Source organism: Mercurialis annua, linkage group LG4 (assembly GCF_937616625.2).
Source record: "Mercurialis annua linkage group LG4, ddMerAnnu1.2, whole genome shotgun sequence".
NCBI lineage: Eukaryota > Viridiplantae > Streptophyta > Magnoliopsida > Malpighiales > Euphorbiaceae > Mercurialis > Mercurialis annua.
Genome location: NC_065573.1, coordinates 34,126,870 through 34,148,676, shown reverse-complemented (window position 1 = coordinate 34,148,676; position 21,807 = coordinate 34,126,870). Strand labels below are relative to the sequence as shown.

Below are 21,807 nucleotides of genomic sequence, written 5' to 3'. Positions count from 1 at the left end.
TATGATTTAGATACGCAGAGTGAACTCGGCTACGGTGTAGCCTGGAAGTCCCCGTATCTAGTGGCTGGGCCACCAGCGAGTTGGACTCGCGATTGATATTTATGATTGGGTTGATCGATTGATTATTAGTATGTTTGAGGATTAAGGTTTCAATCGGATCCTGTACTTGGCTGCATATGATTGATTACGATTTTATGTTTTATTTGAATACTTATTAGTAAATGTATGAACTCACTCAGTATATCCCAATATACTGACCTCTCACAGATTTCCTTTCAGGATAAAGACGCTTTGAAGCAACGGACTTCTATCCTACTTCCAGAAGTCTGTATTTTTGAGTATGTAAAGAAACAGTACTTTACTCTTAGAGCTGCAGTAGATAAGTACCTTGTGAGTCAGCTGTAATATATAGTTTTCTGTAAATATAACTTTAACGTTTTAAAGTTTTAAACGTTTTACGCTTGCTGCGTTATTTATTCTGTGACTGTCAGAGGATATGTGTGCCTGGCATGAGTGCTTCTGCATGACACGTGTTTACTTATGTCATGCATGACGTTTACATTTCGCGAAAAATTATTTTACGTTTTTAGGCTTGCTACGGGTTTCGGAGCAACCACTCCCATTCCCTAGCGCCGGTCTCGGCTCTGAGATTGGGTCGTGACACAAAAAGAATAATTAAGGGGTTAAATATAACAAAAAAATAGTTAGAAGGTCTAATGGGGCACGAAATTAGTTCAAAGGTCATAAAGAACAAAATGGTAAAATTTAGGGGTTAAATAGAACAATGAAAATAGTTAAAAGGCTCAATAGAACAAAAAATTAGTTTAGAGGTCGTATGGAATAAAGTGGTAAAGTTTAGGGGTTAATAATGTATTAAGCCCTTTATACTATGATTGTATATAAATTAATTTATATGCTTTTAAGCATTTATTCTAAATATAATATGGTCGAAAAAGTTGTATTTTTAGGAGGTTAAATGGGTAAGAATTAAAAATTTAAATGTGCAATAGGCAAAAAAAATAGTTAAGGGGTTAAATATAACAAATTTATATGCTTTTAAGCATTTATTCTAAATATAACATGGTTGGAAAAGTTGTATTTTTTAGGAGGTTAAATGGGTAAAAATTAAAAATTTAAACGTGCAATAGGCAAAAAGAATAGTTAAGGGGTTAAATATAACCAAAAAAATAGTTAAAAGGTCTAATGGAACACGAAATTAGTTGAAAGGTCATAAAGAAAAAATGGTAAATTTTAGGGGTTCAATAGAACAATGAAAATAGTTAATAGGCTCAATAGAATAAAAAATTAGTTTAGAAATCGTATGGAATAAAATGATAAAGTTTAGGGATTAAATAATGTATTTAGCCAAAAGGTCCACTTTTATACTATACTAGTGAGGTACCCTTGCTTCGCTTCAGAGTTGGATCAGTTTAATTTAAAATATAAATTTAAATTCAAAAATATAAATTATATACATGCTAATTGTTTAAAAATATCATGGTCGTTTCGATATTTAAAATTGTATGTACGCACGTTATAAGTTTATTTTAATATTAAAATTGATATTAACTGTATAAAAATTAAATTTTTTAAAATATATTAAGTGTCCACAAGTTTTGTAATAAAATAAATTAATAATATAAAAAAATTTATTTAAAAGCCTTATGATGTTGTAGTAAAACATTTCAAATAATTAACTAAATATCAATGCGTTGTGCAAAATTTAATTATTTTTAGTTTTGTACTGTTATAAATTTTTAAACTGTAAATTTTAGATGTCTTACAGATTTAGGTTAACATAAATAAATTGATAATTAAAAAAATTAGCAAAAGATGTCAACCTGTTTTTAGCTAAATTCAATGATTCAAATTTTAAAGTTCATAAATTTGATACATTTTAAAAATTAACAATTTATTAAAAATTTATATAAAAAATTTATTTGATGCATTATTTAAGAGGGTTTATTTTATTATAGAGATGGTCTTGACATTTTAAATTAAATCATTAATTATTATTTTTGTTTTTTCTATTCAAAATCTTGAATCTAGTTTAAATTATTCTTTACATTGTTGTCAGCCGAATATCAATACCCTGTAATGTATTTTCTTTTCGCCAACTGAACTAAATTAATAAGTCACATAAAAATTAAACATAACATGAGGATAAAAAATAGTTTGTTCAATTAAATTAAGGTTGCAACTTGATGATTTTATACACGATCAATTTTATGTTTAGGCATTTTACACACGATAAAGTCAAAGCCAACGAACCCAAAACGTGATGAATGTTTAGAAATTCCAATCAACAAAATAACATTATTTAATTTGATATCTTGAGAAAGCATGTCGTTTTTTAGTTAAATTCACTCTATTCACCGATTTGTATCTCAAAATATTTTTATATGCTTTTTAACCCTTTAGCCTTCTTTTTATATATAGGGAAGGAGATGAGTAGCCTCCAAGCAATTTGCTTACATTGCTTCTTTAAGAAGTAAAAAAGAATTTAAAAAATTAAAGAAAGAAATATTCCTTGGAGGCTACATTGTTTCTTGGAGAAGAAATTTTTTTATTTAATTTAATTATGGTAAAAAATAAAATTTTCAGCTAAAAAAATCTGGCACTAATCCAAGGAGTATGATGGCTATACTGTAAATAAGATGTAATATCCCAAAATATTTTAAGATAATTACGTCGTGCCACGTGTCGTGATTTCCGATAAATTAAATTAAGGAGAATTTAATTTAATTATATCGGGAATTTAGAATAAATTTTAATGAGTTAATTAGCGGGATTTGAGGATTTAACTTCAGAAATTAATATAAAATATATTATAAATCCCGTGACGGAAATTATTTCGCCAAAGTCCGCGAAATAATTTATAGTATTAGTGATAAAAGTTTCGAGTCAATCGGAGAATGCTTAAAATTTGGACGCGGATAGGTTTTGGGCTAAATTGCAACTTTTGAAAAGTTTCAAGGATCAAGTTGCAAATTGACCATTATATATATAAGTTTCCTTCAGATGAAGGAATGATACAGAACGCATCATCAGACCCTTTTTCGTTCATCGCCGTTTCTCACCGTTTCCTTCGTACGATCTCCGTTTCTCGTCCGTTTTCGACGTTCTATAACTCGAATCGATCGTATTCCGAAGGGCAATCACGGTAAGCAAGTCGTTTCTCCGTTTATTTGAGTATATTTGATGGAAAAACGATTTAAACGATAGGTTACGGCGAAACCGAATCGCGATTACGTATTCGATTCGTTTTAAGCGTTTTTCTTGCGTTTTCGACTAGCTTGATTGATGTTTTGATGAATCTAATGGCTCGGGAATGTTTTAGCACGTCGGGAGGGCCTTTTTCAGCGGTCAGGGTCGTGCCCACGAAGGTGCACGACGTGCACAACATCAGTGCACGTCGTGCAGGGGCACGACGTGCACCAGTGAGGTGCACGACGTGCACCCAAGGTGCACGACGTGCACAAGGGGGGTGCACGACGTGCACCACCCCTCTTTTGAAGGGAATGACCCTAAAAACCTAATTTGACGATTCCCCATCCCGATATCGACTCCCGGACTCCGAAAATGCGAGATTCGGACGTAAAACGAGTAAATTATGACTAGTTGTTTGGGATAAGTTAGTTTATGGATATCAATTGGTTTCATTGAGAAAACCTATATTCTCTATTGAGAATTGAATTGAGAAGTAGTAAGAAATGAGAGAAGAATGATTCGTTTATCGGAAAAGATTACGTTTGAAGCACGACGGCTTATGTTTTGTGTCTTGTCGTGTCTCGAGTCTAGAGTCAATCTTAGAATAGGATTCTGATGTGAGTCAAATGTTTTGAAATTGTTTTAGATCCAGCAAGGCAAGAAGGAGCTGGACCAGGAGCTCGGGAAGCTTGACGTTTCTAAAGCCCCGACGTATTTTTGGATAAGCGTTTTCTGTGAGTTTATACGATTTGCTTTTAAAGTATTTAATTAAGCAATTATTTTATATTGCTTTATATTTGAATTGCATGATTTATATATTAAATCTTTAAGTGAGTTGCACATATGCTTGATTTGAAACCAGTATTGATCCGATGGAACGTGCTACCTATTGAGCGGCAATAGGACTGTGTGATCACCAGTTTTGATTTGATACAGCTGTGAATATGATTAAGTACATGAATTCTGAAGGTAGATGTATGATTGTGATACGAGAGTGAACTCGGTTACAGTGTAACCTGAGCCCCGTATCTAGTGGGTTAAACCCACCACTGGGATTAAGAGAAGTGTCGCGACTGACGTGGTAGAGTGTGAATACTCCCGGGTCGGACTATTGGATAAGTCTTCCTCTGAGTATATACGGTTAACATATTTGAGGATTAGGGTTTCAATCGGATCTTGTACTTGGCTGCATATGATTGATTACGACTTTATGTTTTATTTGAATACTTATCAGTAAATGTATGAACTCACTCAGTATATTCCCATATACTGACCCCTCACAGATTTCCTTTCAGGATAAAGACGCTTTGACGCAACGGACTTCTATCCTACTTCCAGAAGTCTGTATTTTTGAGTATGTAAAGAAATAGTACTTTACTCTTAGAGCTGCAGTAGATAAGTGTTTTGTAAGTCAGCTTGTATGTATAGTTTTCTGTAAATATAACTTTAACGTTTTAAAGTTCTAAACGTTTTACGCTTGCTGCGTTATATATATTGTGATTGCCAGAGGATATGTGTACCTGGCATGTGTGCTTCTGCATGACACGTGATTGCTTATGTCATGCATGACGTTTGTGTTTTGCGAAAAATGATTTTACGTTTTTAGGCTTGCTACGGGTTTCGGAGCAACCACTCCCATTCCCTAGCGCCGGTCTCGGCTCTGAGATTGGGTCGTGACATAAGAAGTCTAATATGGATTCTTTAAAATCAAGAAAAAAATGTTTAACTAATATAATACCCTCAAGTGTAACAACAAAAGAAGAGTTAAAGATTTCCATGTGATGACATAAAATAGAAAAATAAATTTTAAAATACAATGGCTTTATTGAAATTTAATAATAGAACATGGGTCTTTCTAACATTAATATGAGGAAGTTACTATAAGGAAAAAAAAATACATTTGTTGTTAATAATCTTATAATAATAGGAAAGAGTTGTGTTTAAATAAAATTGAGCCCAAAAACACTGTTCAATGAACAGTGATTTTGGGTTGACTTAATATATTATTTAACCCCTAAATTTTAAAACTTTGTTTCATGTGACCTATAAACTAAATTTTTGTTTCATTGGACCTTTTAACTATTTTTTTGTTCTATTTAACCCTAAACTTTACCATTTTGTTCAATGCGACCTCTAAACTATTTTTTTATTCCATTGGACCTCTTAATTATTATTTTTTCTATTTGACACCTCAAACTATACTATTTGTTCTATTTAACCCCTCAACTAAATGTTTTCCGCAATTAATATCTAAACTACTTTTTTACTCATTTAACCTCTCACACAATGTATTAATTTTAAAAAAAAATTAAATATATTTCCTACATTTAAACTAAAGAGCGATATATTTTATAAATTTTTTAAAAATCTATTTAAGAATTAATTGCTTTAAAATCATATATTTTAGCGTGTTTTACAATTTAAACACAAACTTAGAAGATTCGTAATTGATTTGAAAAGTTTGAAATTGCAAAAAATTAAAAGTTGGTATTTTAAAATTTCTAAAATTAGAAATTCAAGTTATATTTACGAATCACACTAAAATTTATAGTTTTTTTTAAACAATTAAATATTTATTTAATATTATCAAAGTATAATAAATTTATGTATTTTATAAATATCGTTAAGCAAAAGATACAAACTCCTTTTATCATTGTTGAAATGTAAAAAAATATTTACATGTTCAAGAAGTAATATCATTTAATTATTTGATCAACTTTAATTTTTTTATTTATTTCTACCATTTTCTTTTTAATTTATACTGTCGTCAACAGTTTACGAAAATATTATTAAAATGATATATTTTAAAAAAAATCACATGTCATTGTATATAAATTAATTTATATGCTTTTAAATATTTATTCTAAATATAATATGGTTGAAAAAGTTGTATTTTTTAGGAGGTTAAATGGGTAAAAATTAAAAATTTAAATGTGCAATAGGCAAAAAGAATAGTTAAGGGGTTAAATATAACAAAAAAATAGTTAAAAGGTCTAATGGAATACGAAATTAGTTCAAAGGTCATAAAGAACAAAATGGTAAAATTTAGGGGTTAAATAGAACAATGAAAACAGTTAAAAGGCTCAATAGAATAAAAAATTTATTTAGAGGTCGTATGGAATAAAGTGGTAAAGTTTAGGGATTAAGTAATGTATTAAGCCCTTTATACTATGATTGTATATAAATTAATTTATATGCTTTTAAGTATTTATTCTAAATATAATATGGTTGAAAAAGTTGTATTTTTAGGAGGTTAAATGGGTAAAAATTAAAAATTTAAATGTGCAATAGGCAAATAGAATAGTTAAGGGGTTAAATATAACAAATTTATATGTTTTTAAGAATTTATTCTAAATATAATATGGTTGGAAAAGTTGTATTTTTTAGGAGGTTAAAGGGGTAAAAATTAAAAATTTAAATGTGCAATAGGCAAAAAGAATAATTAAGGGGTTAAATATAACTAAAAAAATAGTTAAAAGGTCTAATGGAATACGAAATTAGTTCAAAGATCATAAAGAATAAAATGGTAAAATTTAGGGGTTCAATAGAACAATGAAAATAGTTAATAGGCTCAATAGAATAAAAAATTAGTTTAGAAATCATATGGAATAAAGTGATAAAGTTTAGGGATTAAATAATGTATTAAACCAAAAGGTTCACTTTTATACTAGATATATAGATATATAGATTATTTGAATCTTGTTAAATTTCAATTAAGTATCATTTAACTTTCAGTTAAGTTTTAGTATATGACAAATCATGAAAATAGAGAGAATTTTATGTAAGATGGAAAGAATAAAATTAGATTGAAAATCTTTGAGAGTGAAAATCATTTATCAAGAGTAGAAACGTTAAGAAAAATAATAAAATTTAGTTAAGAATATAAAAAGTTAAAATAAAAAAGAGAACATCTTGCAAAAATAAGTTTAAAAATGAGGTATGGTGAGGCGTTACTAAAGCAGATTAACCTATTAATGAAAATCATAGATTTAACATGTCTTTGGTGCGAAAAAGGAAATCTATAATCTATGTGTTATCCCAAGCTGAACACACATGATTCACGGTTCTAAATTCAATTTTGTACCATACCCACATTTTCTTTTCAGTGAAAAAAGAGGAGGCAAAATGATTAAGAAAACAAAAGAGAAGGCAAATAATTAAGATGAAAGTAATGAAATTAAGGAAAATAAAACTAAGCTTAGCTACTATAATTTCAAAATTAACCATAAAAATTGGTCGTTTCTTCTAATCTATCTATCTATATCTATATCTATCTATATATTATATAATTGAGAGGACCAACGGAGCCCTCTCATTCATTCTCACCAAATAGAGCATCCACACGAGTTCCCCATTTAAATAAACTACTTATTTATTAAATTTATTATTAATAGATAATTTTTAATTTATTAGATTATCTCTATATTTAATAAGTTAGAGATTATATTCATTTCAAACACTTAATTCTATTGCTATGCAAACTCTTATTTTTAATTATATATTAACTCAATAACAACATCAAGCATGTTTGTACTCTGTTGATAACGCCGGACCATCGAAAATTCCCAGAGATGCATCAATTTTCAACCAGTGGGGATATACATCAAATAGATTTCAAATTGGTTAGTGACTAACAAATCTATAGCAATTTATAATTTTACTTTTCTATGTTGATATTTTTATTTTTCGGTTACAATTACTTTTCTTGGCACTCCATTAATTCTATCACTAACCTTTACATTAATTGCACCTACTAACATCATAAGTAAGAATTGGATTCTTAACATATACTCCAATTTTTCTTGACATATAATAAAAAATTCTGTTGTATTTTAATTTAATTATTGTCAATTACGTATAACATTTGTTATTCTTATTGTTATTGTATGATAAATTTATTATGAAATTGAAAGAAAAAAAAATGGGGGAAAAAAAGAAGAAAAAAAAATTATGATTTTGTGTTGGATGTGTTAGGTTACAAATTGATTATTTCTCATCACTTTAACCATTTAGTTAGGGTGAGAATTTGGAATTTGTAGAGGTGATCAGCTCAAATTGGCCAATTTTTTCAGCAAAAAAAGAATATCGAAATTGATTTTCAAATAAAGCATTATCATGAGTTTTTCATTTGAATAAACTATTTACTTATCTATTTTATCAAAATTATAATTAATAGATAATTTTATTAATTTTTTATTTACTAATCTCTAAATTTGATAAGTTAGAGATTATATTTATCTCAAATACTTAATCCTATTACTGTGAAAACTTTTATTTTTATTTATATATGGTTGTGCTTGAAGTTTTTGACAATATGTTATATAAACAATGAATTACAAACTTATTACAAACATAGCAATTGTACTCCTACAGTTCCATCTTAATATATCAAATTCGATTAAAAATTATAATTTTATTTTATAATAAGTTATTTTGATTATATAGACTATATTTTGCTTTTTATATTTTATATGTTGTCTATTTTAAAAAATGCAATCTGAAATTTTCTTCTCTAATTTTTTTATATTATGCTATAGATTATGTTTTAGTTTTAGTTTTTATTTATTTATTTCTAAAGTAATTATTTTTTCAAAGGGACTATATATAAATTTATAAATCATCTCCTATGAGGAGAAAAATATTATATATAATAAAATTTACTTATATTATTATTGTAAACCTTGCATTTTATTTTAATCTTTCTTATAGATAATTTTATTAACTATTTTTTGATAAATAAGTAAATTTTATTGATTTCTACATAATGAAGAGATCAATTAAATAAAATTAAAAATAGTATTGAATTAGTTAATTAATTTTGAAAAGAGTGTTAATTTTTATTCTTAAATATTTAATACATTATTTCATATCAATCAATAGTTAAGTGGTTGTCAAGATAGTACCTTTTTTATTATTAAAATATAAAATAAATTCTATTATATTAATTTATTTTTTCATTCGTCATAGAAATAGAATTTATTATTAGATATGAAGAATAAAGTCATACTTTTATCTAATTTTATATGTATTCAATAGATAATCTATAGCAGCTACCATGGTTATAATAGTAGAACTTTCCTGCAACATGGATTGCAAGAAAATTTTGTATAAAAATATAAAGAAAATAAAAAACGGATGGATTGTTTTGATATTACTTTTTTAATAAAATGATTATTTAGATTACATATTATTTTGATTCTGCATAAATATATTTTCATATATTTTTTTGTAAAAAAATTAATGCAGAGACCCCATAATCTAAAGCAGTCTTCTAAAAAGAGAAAACAACTATGCATCTTTTGTTTTTGCAATAATTCAACATGCGTTTTATAATACAAAAGGAACATCAATTACAAAAGAATCAAGTCACACAAAAAGATTCGCCGAATATATCAAAATATTAAGAAACATGATATCCGATCCACATTTCATTAGAAGAAGTAGCTGCATGCAAATTTGTAAAAATATAAAATGTGAAAAATATATCGTAGATATTTATTATTTTAAAATAATTCATACTAGGATTATTAGAGTAGATTTTAATATTTTTTGTTTTATTAATTCATAGATTATAAGTTTTATTTTTAATAAATTATAAACATTACTATTTTAAATTTAATCCTATTTTACATTATATATAAATTTGATATCGCGCAAATGCGCGGGGTTACGACTAGTGATTGTATAATTTTACAACCGTACCATCAATCTATTATCATAGATAGATAATTAGTATAGTGCTTGAAAAATACATGTGCTCGGATAACATATATAGAAAGAATGAAAATTTCAAAATAGCTACTATTCTGTCATGCGGGAATTTTTAAAATAATCAAAATTCTTTAAATCTTAAAATAAATTTCACAAACTTCTTCAAAAATAATATTGTAATAAATTTTTTATAAAAAGATAGTTATTTTTATTTATAAAAATAAGGCTTTTTTCATACGTAAATAAGTTCTTTTATTTTTCTCCTTTTTCTTATTTATATTTTTCTATTTAAATAAGATATTTTATTATTCTTATTTTAAAATCTTAACTTTTTTATGAATATATTATAATTTAATTTAAAATCACTGACACAATTTATTATTATTAGATGTAATTTTTAGCATTTTTTATATAGTATTTTTTAAAAATAGTATAATGTTATGTCGTAGTGTGTTTTTCATTTTTATTTCGTGGTTGTTGATATGTGTCTGTATATAAATTGTACTTCATCCATCCATAAAAGATAGTTTTGTTTAACTTATAAACATATTGAAAAAGATATTGACTACCTATAATATTCATATAAATTAATTAATATTTTCATATTTCTAATGTTTTTTTATTGAATAATAATTCAAAATAACTCATAAAATACATATAAGAATATTTTTAGTATTGAAATTCCCAAAATCATTAATTACTATTGTTATTAAAGTCACAATCAATTTAATTTAGCTGATTATAACTAATTCAATAGAGAATAATTTATATAGTATTTATTTAATTGATCAATTTCAAAAAATTAAAAAAATATAGTACTAATTTAGGACACACAAAATATAAAAGGCTTAATTACTTAAAAACCACTCACCTTGAACTTTTTTTTCGTTTATACCCTGACCTAGGAAAAAATTCATTTATACCCTGACGTATGTATTTATGTTTCACCTCTACCCCGAGGCACTAAATTAACCTCTTTTCATTAAAAAAAAATTTAAAATAGTTCTTCATTTTTAACCTAAGCTAATTAGAGTTTAATTATAAATGAATTTTTTTCTAAATGAAGGACTATTTTAAACTTTTTTATAAATGAAAAGAGGTTAATTTAGTGTCTCGGGGTAGAGATGAAACATAAACACATACGTCAGGATATAAATGAATTTTTTTCTAAATTAGGGTATAAACGGAAAAAAAAATTAAGGTGGGTGGTTTTTAAGTAATTAGGCCAATATAAAAATAGTCTATTTTTTTATGGACAGGGTACTACTAATAATGGGAGTCGGGTAGGTAGCTACAAGTCCGGTGGAAGCAGCTATAAGAGGTGGTGAGAGTGAAAATTCTTTAATGAGCGAATGACTTTTGGGTGGTCGACTAGAGATCTAGTTTCAACTTCAATTGGCCACCCATTCTCACTTATTGACTTTACCCACTCTATGCCTCTCAATTAATTATACTTCAACGGATTGGTTGAATGAGGAAAATATTTACTTTATGTCGCATCTTTATGCCTATATTCTCATATTAAATGATAAAAATACACATTAATAAATGTATAATATGGGTAACTAGAGAAGAAAATTAAAAAGACGGTACTCCCTTAATATCGAGTAATTCAAAAGTTTTAATGATATCTTCAATCAAATTAATGTCTTGTGATGATTTGAGTTTTGGAGTTCTGATTACAAAAAATTTGATGTCTGCTAATAGCTCTTTACACATTCATCATGTTAGCTCGCACAACAATATGGTAGCTCATTTTTTTTTGTCCAAATAGCAATTAGAATTAGTGATGAGTATTACAAATAGATGGGATATGTTCCTTTGAAATTCAGAATTATATAATGATTGATCAATTAGCTTTTTAATACAGTTTAGGGTTTAGGTGAATTATATTGATTTAATAACTTGATCCGTCAAATTTTATTTAGGAAACTGAGGTCGATTTTTAGGATTTAGGACCACTTATTTTCTGTGCCATGAACTAACCATTGCTACCTTATTCATCAAAAAAACAACAACAACATTGCTACCTGCAAAGAATGCAGCAGGGGAATTAATCATAAGATGTCATGTGTTGTATCACTAGTAGCTAGCTAGAGAATCAATCATGTTTAGATTAATTATTGCAAAATCATAGTATCAAAAGATAAATCATATTCCATACATCATAGTCACATCATATTTTAGCTTTGCTTTACTTTAGATATAGCATTAGCTAGCACATGCAACACCAAAATTATACCCAACAAAACCACAAAGGATATATCGATGCTTTCAATTTCTTATGAATTAGGGTTTCATCTTCTAAAAAGCATTTCGAGGCTACAATATTACTTATAGACTAAATTAAAATAGAAAAATTCATCTTCAAATCCACAACGATCCGCACTAAATTGAAAAAGTATATAGAAAAAAAGGTGAATTGAGAAGAATAATGCCAGAAAGAACATAGAAATATACGAATGGCGGTTAGAAGTAAAGTAACTTATCACACGCTCCTTGAATGAGGTGAGCAAACGACGAGTTCAATTAAACCGGTCAATTTAGTTTAACCTACCAAATGAGTACCCTACCCTACTACTTGGTTCTCCATACTTCCTACCTTTTAATTTGAAGTTGGAATTGCTTTCAATTTATTCTATTTACGCCCATTTAGTGAGGGAAAAGAAGCATATGAAGCAAATGGTATAGGAATTAATGTGTCTCCACTTTCAACTTATTTTAGATTCATGAATATGTTGCTTTTTGCAGCACTTTATGTCCTTAAAGACAATGTGACTCAACAACTCAGTTTACAGTCTTCACACGCCATTTTTATCAGTGGTCCATCAAAATGTAAGGACCACATATATATGGTTGAAGCAGTCATCATAATTTAGCATATGGTTTTCAAGAAGTGGACTAGCACTCATTTTACTCATTATACATTAACAATCAAGAAAAGAATAAGCAACAATCATCAAAATCTTTCCAATTCGCTTCAATCATAGTGTACCACATACACATTAATTGATGAGAACTTGTACTTTTAAGGGCTTCTTTATAAGTTTATGATTATTTTATCTCCACAAAGTAAATATTATTTATTTGTTACTATTATATGATGTACGTGTATAATCAATTTTATTCAACGGTAAAATAGATAAAGTATAATAAAAAATAACCGTATAATTTTCCATAAGTTTAGGTTTATAAAAAATCATTTTGATGACTCTTTTTAAATAGAATTAATTTCTTATTTTGGATAATTTTTGACATGTGTGTTTGGATCATTGCGACGTACGCAAAGTTCAGGAGAAAATTATATAAAATACTTTTTGTCCAAAATATTTACAAAAAGTTAGAGTTTATAATCTAGTTTTGAAAATATTAGCGTATGCTTAAATTTTAGGGGCTCAGTTTGTAAATTTTCACTGTGTATTAGGTTTTTATTCAAAATTGCGTAGTACTTGTGGACCTTGTGGTGCAAGGCCTAACTTCTGCCTGGTGGTGATAGTTTTGATGCAGATTATAATCCCTTTTTGAAGAATTGGACTGAAATGTGAAGATATATAGGGTTCTAATTAGGGGTTTAAAATAGAGTCATGAATTATTCGAGATTAACTCGATTAGAAAAATTCAAATAAAACTCGAACTAGTTACTTATGATTAATTTTGAGCCAAACTTTAATTTTAATTAAAGAAATTTGTAAGGCTCGCTAGTTTAAACAAACCTCTTATAAATTTAATATAATAATACTTTTTTTTTACTATGTATTGACTATTTATAATTTTAAAGTAGATGAATTTTAATTTAATTAGTTGAATTGTATATTTTTATAGTAAAATAATGTTAAATTTATTAATAATTTTTATTTTTGTTGAAAACCAAGTCGAATGTCGAATTCATATGAAATTTAAAGTTGAAAATTTTAGCCAATTTAAATTTGTTACGTACTAATTTAACATATTTAAGCTCGGCTTTGATCCTGATATTAATTGAATTCGGCTCGGCCCATTCACATTGGGGCTCTAAGTCTCATACGAAAAAGACTTTCTGAGTTTACTTAATTTTTTTTTTGCCAAATTCTGAGTGTACATAATTAGCCAATGGAAAGTGGCACTGAGCAACTGCAGAGTCTCTTCTGATGCACAATCTTGGCATCTATTAATCGAGGATAATTATACAATAGCGCCATAATATTTGTACAACAAACCAGTTGCGCGTTAGCAATGTGGAAAATTAAATAATAAAAAAAAACAATTAAAAAGTTTTCTATCGTTAATACTTATTAACTAAATATAAAAATAACGTTGCGCAACGATTGTATGAGATAAACACTCATTAATCGATCAAAAAAATTTATATTTAAATTTAAATTTAGATTTTAATTTTTAATTTTTATGGTTAATGATTTTGATTTAGAATTTGGCGCGGTTCTGATTAACCGATTTATAAATAACATATATTTTTATAAATTATAATTTTAAATATAGACAAACACATACAACATCACAAAATATTTATACTCTTATTTGTAAAAAATAGAATATAATTGTAGTTTTGTATTGGACAATATCAAAATTTGGTTCTATATCATGGGAAATTCAAACCATTCTAAATGGTTAACGGATTTTAATTCTTAATTTAAATTTTTAATTTTATAAATTATAATATTATGGATCAGTTTATAAATAACGCTCATGGATACCCACTTCCTAGCATCTACCAGTAAGTAAGATATGCTTATGGACCGGGTTTGGCCAGGTTTAAATTTTTTAAAAACAAGTCCGAGTCCAGTTTGGACTTCAATATATATCGTTTAAAAACAAAACATATCATAAAATGCTATTTTTTTTTCTTCAAAAAACTGGCCGTGAAATGTAATATTTTAAACAATGCATCTAAATCGCTACAAACACGAAAACCAAAGTACTAAAAATACACAGTGTCTATTTAATGTGTAACATACCAGAAGTAGAAGGCAAGAATTATGAAGTACATCAGTTGCATTTACGGAAAGCCATGAACGATGCGTCGTTTGAAGTCCCAGGTGGATATGATTTGTCCCACTAGCTTTGGTCTGAGTCGGATCAAAAAACAACATCAGAAGCGACTTTTAGCATCATCATATGCTATTTGTCTCTTCATTTCCTTCTCTCTTCCTCTATATCAATATTAATATTAATATAAGATGGCTTTTCATTCTTTAAGTCTTCTTCACATTCACATACATCCATTGGATTGCTTGGTCTTTGTTTTATGCTCATCTCCGAACCACACCAGCCTTCAACCCTTCTTCCTAAGGTATCCTCACCTTTCTTTTTCCTCTATGAAATCTTGATTTTTGTATCTCTTTAATTCTCTTATATAGGTATGTCCATTCAAGATTCATTCTTTTATCTGCTATCTTTGTGGGTCTTCCTTAAATTTGTATTCTTTCAATTCATTTTGCTCGAATTTCTTGTTTCGTGTCATTACTTCTTGGTTCTTTATTTCTTCTTGTTCTTGCTGCTTTCTCATTTTAGTTTTGTTTATGAATATGAATTTGGTTTTTAATCGCTTGTCATGTTATTTGCTGAAAAGTATTACTAGGTAATTCATAATTTTGACGTAGTGCAATTATGTTTACTTAGGCTATGTATGTTGGTTATATATATCTAACGCCAGTTGATGTTATGTAATTCTTGGATAACACAAGCTGATAGGCCCTATGTACATGTTTAATTACATGTTTACTCGCGTTTTTGAATTTTTTTCTTAGCTGAGGCGTGGGTGATTATCCTAGTTATTTGAGCATACACAGATTAATTTTCAATATCTATACTTCAAAAAAAATGTCTTTAATATGTTGCTCTAGATTTTGTTTGACGACTCCTTTTGTTGGACTGGACTATAAATAGTAGTTGCAGTAATTATCAAAGAGCTATGCATTGTTAATTTTCTTTTAGGAACGAATTTGATTTCATAAGATGGTGGTGAGAATTGAGATACCTATAGTTGGAGAAGGTGTGGTTGATATTGATTGGCTATGTTAAACATATAACTATAGGTTAAGAGGCACGGTAGTAGATAGTTAGACTGATCTAATAACAACAAAGAAGACATGGTTAGATGATACATAAATGAGTTAACGTGATTTAAAATATGATCTAGGAATACCACTTTTAAAATTTCTTGCCTTGAAGTAGGACTATTTTTTTGATTCATATATTAGACCCTGGAAAAGGGATATCCTCCGAGGTTGAAGAAGATATATTTGTTGCTTGAACTCTTCTTTAATAAGTGCTTAACTATTTAGAAGGGTTACAGTTTCCGAATATTCTCTGACTGAATCTAGGACGGAGAAATTTGAAATTATGTTGCATAATTTTTGATAATTTAAGGTTCTCCTGTGGTTTTCTTATCGGACACTTCTTTGTGTAGGAAAAGAGGATCATTGTTACTTAACTTACTTTGATGAATTTCAAAGGATCATAAAGGAATTTTCTTGTTGATAAATTTTAGTAGCTTCCTGTTTTCTATTATGTAAGAGCTTTCGATAGCAACATTAATCTGTCTTGAAAAAAGAAAAGTTTGTAAAGAGTCTTTATCTACACCTGTTGGTTTTTCTGATCTAGATTAGGAAAAGTCTTCTTTTCTTGTATCTTACTGTTTTTTTTTAACATGTGGTAGTTCATTTCATTTCTTAATGCTTAACTACTTCTGAAATATTAGCACAGAGTGCTGATATATATCAAGATCGCTATACTTACCCACGTGCAAATTATTTATATTTAATGTAAGAAATTGCTGATTTTTTTATTTGCATCTCAGACTGTAATTAGCCTTTTCTTTGCATTCTAATTTACTTTGTTCAACTTATTACTGGTTTATCTTCTAGACCATGTGATATTTAATTGGGATTGGAATCAGGGCTTGCAAATAGTTTCATTTCATTAGTCTTTTTCTTGTTGCCAACCTTATCAAAGTTGAGTTTATGTCTAGATATCATAAGTTGACTTATAGTCATCAATTTGTTTCTAAAAGAGTATAATAAGTCCTGTAAATCTTAGATTTGGCTGGCTTTTGTCCACTTATCTCAGGTTCAGGTTTTCGTCAATAGTCTTGTATTATGTTAGGTATTGACCTCCTATTTTGCATAGGTTTTGGTCATTTTTTGGTATATATGCGACTTTTTCTGCGTGTTTTTATCATTTTATTAAGGCCTTTTCTTTTTCTCTTTTCCTTTTAAACTTGCAGGAAATGGTTTGATGAGGGAATGCAACATCAATGTATAGAAGTAAGAAAGTGATAGAGTAAAAAAAACAGTGGAAATTGATTTACTCAGTAAATATTGAGGATTTCAAGTATTTTAAGCTAATAAGAGTGGAAAACATGATCCTTTGATTAGCAAATTCAAATTCTTCTATCCGGTTTTTATAGTTATGGGCACAGGTAGCGATGATCCTTCAGCATTCAGCTCTAGGAACAAAAATGAACCGACATTCAGGAATACGAGAACCGATAATGTTGACGCTGGTGACAAAGCTGATAAGCAGGCTGTGGAAGGTTGCCTGCCTGACAGTGATGATTTTAATACCATTTCAAATCTTAACTTATTGGATAAAAAAGAACATGAAACCATTATTGTATCAGATGTGGATGAAAGTGATCGTGTTTTACCTGCTAATAGCATAGAGGATAATGGCCTTTCAGAATGTCTGGATTCCTTACCCATAACAATGCCAACTAGTAATTTGAAAAAAATGCTTCTCGTTCTTGATTTGAATGGATTGCTTGCAGATATAGTTTTATGTCCTCCTAAGGGCTGTAAAGCAGATGTTAAAATTAGCAGAAAATCAAGTGAGAATTAACACTGTGTGCATCACATCACATGCCTATATTATTTTCTGCTCCGCTTGGCGAAATTTAATTGCTTGTTTCCTTGTTTCAGTTTTTAGGAGACCCTTCTGTCATGATTTTTTGAAGTTCTGCTTTGAGAGATTTGAAGTGGGAATTTGGTCTTCAAGAATGAAGTATTAATCTTGATTTTCTTATTGTGTTGCCTATCTTTTTAGTTATATTATTAGTCTCTCTCTTAGTGTTGGTTTTAAGAAAACATTCTCTTCCCGCCTTTGATATGTAAGAACTGACTTTTAGCATTTGACTATTGACTGAAAAACAAATTTAACTTTTTTTCAGGAAAAATATCGATGGAGTTATTGATTTAGTGATGGGGGATATGAAGCACAAGTTACTGTTTTGTTGGGTAGGTACATTTATGCATGCTTCAACTTCCATGTCGCTGTGCATTATCTGCATGTTAAACAGCATGCGAGGAAATTAGGCTTCTTTTTGGACTCATTTATTGAAATGTTATATTGGAACCGGGTGTTACCTGATGCTTTGTGAAGTTCGATTATACACGTAGATGTATGTGTTGTTAAATCAAGATGCATTAAAATTTACTTTCATCGATTGGTGTAAATATGCTATATCCATCCTCATCCAGTGGATGTGGAAAGTCAAATGATTGGTTTTCCATCTTAATTTTTTTACATGGAGGAGTTAGTTGCACGAATAATTTTATTTTACATTCTACAATGTCTACTGTTGTCTTTTCTATTCATCAAGGTCCATAGATCGCTTAATACGTTCACGAATTTTCTAAGATTGCAATACCACATTAAAACACTAGTATTTGCAGGATCTATCCCGTTGCACTTTGACACAGTTCAATACTCTTGAAAATAGGCATAAGCCTCTGATTTTTAAGGAATTGAGGAAAATCTGGGACAAGGATGATCCTGAACTTCCATGGGAGAAGGGATATTACAATGAATCGAATACATTGCTACTAGACGACTCACCTTACAAAGCATTGATTAATCCCGTAAGCTCTTCTACTTCTTGTTTCTCATTTCTCGCAAGCCACTTCTTTTCGTAATGTTATGAAAATCCTATTTATTTATTCACTCTTTGCTGAATTTTCACTTATAGGCTCATACTGCAATATTTCCTTATCCATACCAATGTCAGGACAGGCAGGATGATGCTTTAGGTAAGACGCATTTTAATGTAACCTGTTATTCTATTTGGTTTAGGATTTCAAGATTTATCCAAATGTTTATTCTTGCTGTCTCCTTAACGTGTATGGTGGAGCCGACTTTTGTTATATGTCATTTATGTATGAAAATGGTATAAGATAAGGCGATTATATTTTTTGCAGGTGATGGGGGTGATATCAGAATTTATCTGGAAAGACTAACTTTAGCTGATAATGTACAAAAGTTTGTTGAGCAACATCCACTCGGCCAAGAGCCAATCAATGAAAGAAGTGAATCTTGGAGCTTTTATCTCAAGGTTATGAGCTCATTGCGTCCTGACCACAATTTAATTTCGCTCCCCGCTTAACTATAGAGATCGGGGCGAGGCTGGAATATAGATCTACATCAGTGATGCTGATTGTACATCATATTAATGGTTGCTGGTATATTCATAAATTTTACGATATTGGATTTTGGAAACTTAGAATTTTGGAGAAGCCATACCTTACGAGAAATGTTTATTATTGGATCAATACTATTTGATACTTTAAAGAATCAAATAGTATCGATCCAGTGATACGATACAACAACTTGCTAGCAAGTTTTATGGAAGTTGTTTAAACTTTTATACATTTTAGTCTTGTTACAATGTATACAACATTTTCACAAATTTACGGGACCTTTCATCAATGAAATTATTATCCATATAGTAGCTTTCTGCCCGATTGATGTTCTTTTTATCATTTGTCGAGCATGGTAATTTGATTCACTGTGAATGAAATAGTTGAGAGTTTTTGGAGCTATGTCATGTAAAGCTGACTGTTTGTTGCTGATGAAGTTGATATCAATCCTCAGAACCTGGTCAGGCTAGCAGTTGGTGTGTGGTCCTAGGAAGTTGCGAGGATTGATGCAGGTTTGGCATTTTGCTTATGTAGGGTTCAGTTTCAGAACAACGTTGTAAATAGGAATAAGGCACAAAGTTTAATGTTTCTGAATTTCAGATAAGCCTTGGATTTTCTGCCTTTTGGGAGTATTGCTAAAACACCAGAAATTTCCCTCGTCATTGCTGTTATTAATAATATACTATTATATAGCAGTATAAGGATATGTTTGATTCCGTTGCTGCTGTCGTTCGACCTATTTGATGAAATCTAACGGCTGATTATATCTATTTCAGAACTCGGTTTTTAAGTTTTTTTTATTATTTCAACGGTTTGATCAGTTCCGACTTTCTCCACCTAATTAATATTGAACTAGAATATGAATCGAACGAAAGCGAAAATAGAACGAAATGGAAATTTTGAAAAACAGTTTCAAAATTAGATAACTATGGGCTCTAAATTTGGAGTACATGAAATGGGTGTCATAAAAAGTGCAATAATTCATAGGAAAGAGTGAATCACAACAGTTTCCTTCTTTGAACAATTATTAACAAAAAGGAATGGATGATATTGTTGCCCATATAAAGATCACAAAGGAAAAAAACATTGCATGTACTTAATACCCAAAAGGACAATTACTTTCTTGTAGCAAAAGCAATATCAAATTCAGAGTAAATATCATGAAAAATAGGGCCCATTTTCATTTTCATCTACCAAACATATGGTATTCATTTCAAATCGAATTGAATATAATTAATTTATTGTTTACTTATTTTTAAATTAGACAAACTAATTTTAAAATAATAAATATTTTAAAATTACATTGGAAAATATTAAAAAATGTATTTTTTAATCAAATCAAATTAAATCATTTCGATTTGATTTAGTTAATTGGTTTTGGTTCAATTTCGCACATTCTTGCATAATGCAAAGTTCATGGCTAATGGAGGGGTACATGTAATTGACATGAGAGTATTGGAAGAATAATTATGATAAGATCCAAGGACAATTTCTTTGGTGTAAACCAAAATTGACATGACAAAAATGTAAAACAAATTGATTATTGTTCACCAAAAAATTATTACAAAACCATTCATCACTTAATTATTTTCTTTTGTAAGTCGACCAAGCGTGACAATTAGGTACTATGTAAATGGGAAATGCCCCAAAATTATGTAGCATTGAAAATTGAAATGCCTGTGTTGAAGTTGATAAGATCATGAGAACGACAGCCTTATAATAAATAATAGAATTAATTTTTTCAATTGTATTTTTCAAGTCAATTCAAAAAGCAGTTCGAAACTTTGATACGCGTTTATGAGACTCGTATATTATATATACCATTTAAAATAAGATAAAATTAGCCACTAATCTAATCAAGAAAAGCTGTGATTTCATTCTTATGCTAATAAATGAAAAATCAAGTTGCATCAATAATAGCTAAAAAGATAATAATAACAAAAATTGATAAAAGTGAGGAATTATGGAGATGAGTAAACAAAATGTTGCTCCCATTTCTATAGAGTGTCACTTTCAGGATAAGCCCACATGATACTCATAAATGTAACATTGCATCCGTATTTCTAAACACCAAGGCCAACCCCAAAAATTATGACAAACTAGCTGACTGCATTATACTACTGTATTGCCGTTATGCGTGACGGGATTAATGAGAGGGGGAGACAGTAAAAAAAAAGTCCGATGACTAAAATAAGACGGAATGAGATAATTAATGGAATATTGTAATATCGGATGAAATATAAAAACGATGAGAAATAACTAATGATTGATAGTCATGTCGACGACTGCTCATTCTACCTCTTGATTTTACTCTGCCTATTATATCTGCTTAGGCTAATGACTCAAACAACTTTAACGTCATTGTTTTTATCAATCTAAAATTCTAATAAATTTTAAAAGTTCCTTTTAGTTGTAGCTAAATCTAATTGAATAAGTTAAATATGATTATATTCACATGACATTTATTCAGTTTATT

General features: G+C 28.9%; 1 protein-coding gene across 2 annotated transcripts; it reads left to right on the top strand.

Annotated features, from left to right (window-relative positions):
• The first annotated feature begins 14,889 nt into the window (after nucleotides 1-14,889).
• LOC126679018 (uncharacterized) lies at nucleotides 14,890-19,642 on the top strand. Of its 2 annotated transcripts, none has more exons than XM_050373954.2 (7): nucleotides 14,890-15,208; nucleotides 17,144-17,746; nucleotides 17,838-17,919; nucleotides 18,086-18,152; nucleotides 18,591-18,776; nucleotides 18,884-18,944; nucleotides 19,113-19,642. In XM_050373954.2, exons 2-7 carry the CDS (start codon nucleotides 17,329-17,331, stop codon nucleotides 19,295-19,297), a joined length of 999 nt encoding a protein of 332 aa, XP_050229911.1. In that variant the 5' UTR covers nucleotides 14,890-15,208; nucleotides 17,144-17,328; the 3' UTR covers nucleotides 19,298-19,642. The 2 variants fall into 2 exon arrangements, with proteins under 2 accessions (XP_050229911.1, XP_050229912.1); XM_050373955.2 differs by having other exon boundaries at nucleotides 14,896-15,208; nucleotides 17,144-17,452.
• The last annotated feature ends 2,165 nt before the right edge of the window (nucleotides 19,643-21,807 follow it).

What these genes read in the sequence shown, in the direction of transcription:
- LOC126679018 (XM_050373954.2), top strand. Translation starts at nt 17,329, where the DNA reads ATGGGCACAGGTAGCGATGATCCTTCAGCATTCAGCTCTAGGAACAAA. An exon ending in ACAAAGCATTGATTAATCCC is followed by an intron (nt 18,777 to 18,883) that starts GTAAGCTCTTCT and finishes TTTCACTTATAG; the next exon opens with GCTCATACTGCAATATTTCC. An exon ending in CAGGCAGGATGATGCTTTAG is followed by an intron (nt 18,945 to 19,112) that starts GTAAGACGCATT and finishes TATTTTTTGCAG; the next exon opens with GTGATGGGGGTGATATCAGA.